We start from the raw sequence: 3,457 nt of genomic DNA, 5'->3' as shown, positions 1-3,457 counted from the left end.
TCTGGGAAGACCTTCGGTAAGTTTTTCCAAGTGTGTCTGTTTTCATCCGGAAGAAGTTTCGTGAGGTCAGAAGGCACTGATGTTGGGTCTGAGAGACGGCCGAGTGACTCACAATCTCTTCTGCACTTCATCCTAAGGCTGTTTGACAGGCTTAAAAGTCGAGGCTTTCAAGTCTCCAAACTCACACCATGCCTCTCTGGATTTGGTTTTATGAACTGACAAAGGGCCCGCTCCAAAAAAACACTTTCCAAAAAGTTGGAACAATACAATTGTCTAGAATGTCTCGGTAACGCGAATAATGGGTATAGTCAAAGTCTTGATTAAGAGGTGTTTCCCAACTTTAATAGTATCGCTTCATGTCAGTATCGGGTGTGCGTCAGAGAGGGGTCAGTGCTTCAGGTCAGATCTGAATCGCATTCCTGACCTGTCTATGTTTGTGCTTTCAATATATCAGCGAGAAGAATGTATTCTTCTAACAGCAGGCCTCCTCGCTCCAAACCATCCCAACCACGCCACAAAAATGGATGCTTTAGTCGGAAGAATTAATGACGGGGGCCCAAAAAGTCTTGCTAAGCGCTTTTGTGAGCCTCTATAGGTTTAACATACACAGCAGATTTTCTTTTTTCCTGCAATCTTTCAGTCCATGCAGAGCCATCGGCCGCTCCCCTTCAATTTCCAGAGCTTCGCGGACATATAAGGTTTCTGTGCACACTGAGCTCGTGCTTCTTCGGACAGCGCTCCTTGCCTACATTGGTGCGCTGCTATAGTTTTTAAACAGAGCTGTTTTTGTAAAAGGGGTCCCAGAGGGGAAGCTGGAGTGTGTGGGAAACCAGACAGAGGAAATCACACCCACTCGAGCCCAATGGCAGGCAGCGCATCTGGCCCCAAAAACATACACAGGGATTATCTCGGGCACATTTATTGGTAGGCGCTTGTTGCAGACAGGAACAACAAAACACAGAGACAGAAAATATATAACCGCTTCCACTAATTAGCAGGAGTGTGATGTGTTTAAGCACAGGAATTCAATGGTAATGCTTCCCAGGAAATAAAGGGTGTGCCGGAAGTCGCTGTGCACGTGCAACCTGAACACAGACATGTTTCAATTTGAAATACAGGAGGTACATCTGTATGTTTATAAACCGATATAGAATACAAAAGGTACATCTGTTCTATATTGAAACATGTCTGTTAATAAAAATATAGGTGCACATTACTTTCCCAACCCCCTGTATTTTGACCAAAACATTGTATAACACTGCAGAGGAAGACAATTGAGCCTTTGAAGATGTTTCCCATTTATTTGATGTCTTTTTTTTTTTTTTTTTTTACAAAATGTACGTAAAAAAAAAAATCACCACAAAATTTCAACAAAACCCTAATTGTTACAAATTGACTCCAAAGATGAGCGGTTGTCTTTGGATAAACATATTTGAAAGTCAAAGTCGAATGCTTCCAGACGGAGCTGGGAGGTCGTGATGCAACCCAGATGGCGATTAAAAAAGTGCCACTTGATGGGACACTCAAGTTGGCCACTTCATTCTATAAAGACATAATAGGAAATTATAGGGCTTTATAGCTTTGAGAGTTCTTGTATAAAAACAACCACGCATTCATATTAGCTATATGGACATTATTTTGTTTAAAAATGTGAATTAATAGACAGGGCCTGCAACAGTAGGTGTACATTTTTAAGGGTTATACAGAGTTATTTATGACCTATATTTATCTTCTTGATCACCCCATGGATGGATGGGTTGAGAAGGACCGGTTGACTGGCCAACACAATCTCACCCCAATGGATTTCTTCTTTTGGGGTGTTGTCAAAAATATAGTATATTAAAGAAAACCGCACATTGTTGATATGTAAATTTGTAAGAGAAGCATGCCAAGGAATTGATAACAGAAAGACCTCTGTGGCAAGGTGTGCTTGAGTGCACAAACGAGAATACAATCATGTGTAAATGTTCAAGGCCAGCAATTTCAGTCCACAAATTTGTTTTCTGAATGGTACTTTGTATGTTATTTTAATTGCAACGCAACAAAGCCACCGTTTTCTTTTTTTCGTAGAAAAACGTTATACCGTCCTTATTTTTGCAAACCCTGTAGAAATTGTGTAACTCAATACAAAGTAAAGAATGATTCAGGGAGCTCCATGCAAAGAGTTTTCCCATTTCTTTAGCCTGCCTCTTGACTCAGAGGAATGGGCTCATATGTGTCTTCTGTCCCATTTAGTAAAACATCTCCAAGAGCTTTGCGGACGGACGGTTCCCATATGAATGGACTATAATCCTGGATTGAGATATTGTGTTTTAAGGCGAGTCAGTCTGCTCCCGTGGCTGCGAACGATGAGCGACAGCAGCTCCTGTTTGTCCCTCAGCCCCACCGAGATGTCCTTAGTGTCCCTCAGGCTGTCTCTGACGTCCGCCACTTGTTTGAGCACAAAGCCGCTCAGTTGTTGCTCCTCTCTCAGCTCGCTCTCTTGGCTCTGCTTGAACTTCACCTCCAGCTCCTCCAGAGATTTGTCCACGCTGGAGAAAGCCTCAGCGATCTGGGATATCTCCCGAAGGAGGAAGCGGCCGTACGTGTCCTCTCCGTCCAGGTCGTTGGCCACCGCTCGCCCGATGCTCTCCAGAAGCCGCGCCGAGTCCTCCGCCTGCAGCCGGGCGAGGATCAGATCCTCGCGCACTAGCGCGTCACTCTCCTCCTCTGCCACGGAACACGGGGAGCCGTCCGAGAATCTGAAGACCATCTGGCACTTTTCCGGGTCTTCCGTGTCCTCGTAGTCGCCGTCCGGGACGTAGAAGTGATGGAAAGTGCCGTTGGAGATCTCGGCTTGCAGGGGCCCGCTGTAGACCGCCGAGCCGAGGGGCAGGCATGTGAGCACGATGAGCACCAGAGGATTCATCGTGCGCCTCCTCGCCACAACCCAGCGTGTGCGCTGGGAGTCGGATCAGGCACGCGCTTTTCATCCAGGGTCATGTTACAAAGCCGCCCCTTTCTCCCCCGTCCTCCCCCTGAAGGCACAGCGTGGTAAAATGAGCCGGGGCCCCCTGTAGGCCCTGGTCAACATGCTGACCACGTAAAGCTGCCGTCATGCTCACTAAGACGCACGCACACGCACGCACCATTATGACCATCTAAAAACAACACATAATCAAAACAATATAACTTTACAAAAGCAAGAATGTTCAGTTTAGATTGACACTGTCAGAAAGGGTTATGTTTATTATGACGGTTGCAGTTTATTAGAGGAATTAGATTACATCGGTGTTTCCGAAATCCTAACCTTATTGCGCTAAGGCACATATTTTGCGTGAGAAAAATCTCATGGCACACCACCAAACGAAAATGCCACAAACAGTATTTACAGTAGGTAGACTGAAAAAAAGGATCTCGTCTCAATTTAAAGTGCTAAATCTGGGCCTGTTTAGTTGAAAGATGTTATCCTGCCGTA

General features: G+C 45.3%; 1 protein-coding gene across 1 annotated transcript; it reads right to left on the bottom strand.

The window, feature by feature from the left end:
- Positions 1 to 1,349: 1,349 nt before the first annotated feature.
- On the bottom strand, positions 1,350 to 2,971 carry fibina (fin bud initiation factor a). The gene has a single exon (XM_061676089.1). It carries the CDS (start codon positions 2,906 to 2,908, stop codon positions 2,285 to 2,287), a length of 624 nt encoding a protein of 207 aa, XP_061532073.1. The 5' UTR covers positions 2,909 to 2,971; the 3' UTR covers positions 1,350 to 2,284.
- Positions 2,972 to 3,457: the final 486 nt, after the last annotated feature.

The sequence above is a fragment of the Phycodurus eques genome, chromosome 5 (genome assembly GCF_024500275.1).
Source record: "Phycodurus eques isolate BA_2022a chromosome 5, UOR_Pequ_1.1, whole genome shotgun sequence".
In the NCBI taxonomy this organism is placed as follows: Eukaryota; Metazoa; Chordata; class Actinopteri; order Syngnathiformes; family Syngnathidae; genus Phycodurus; species Phycodurus eques.
Note: the sequence above shows the minus strand (reverse complement) of the source record. Positions and strands in the feature narration are given on the sequence as shown.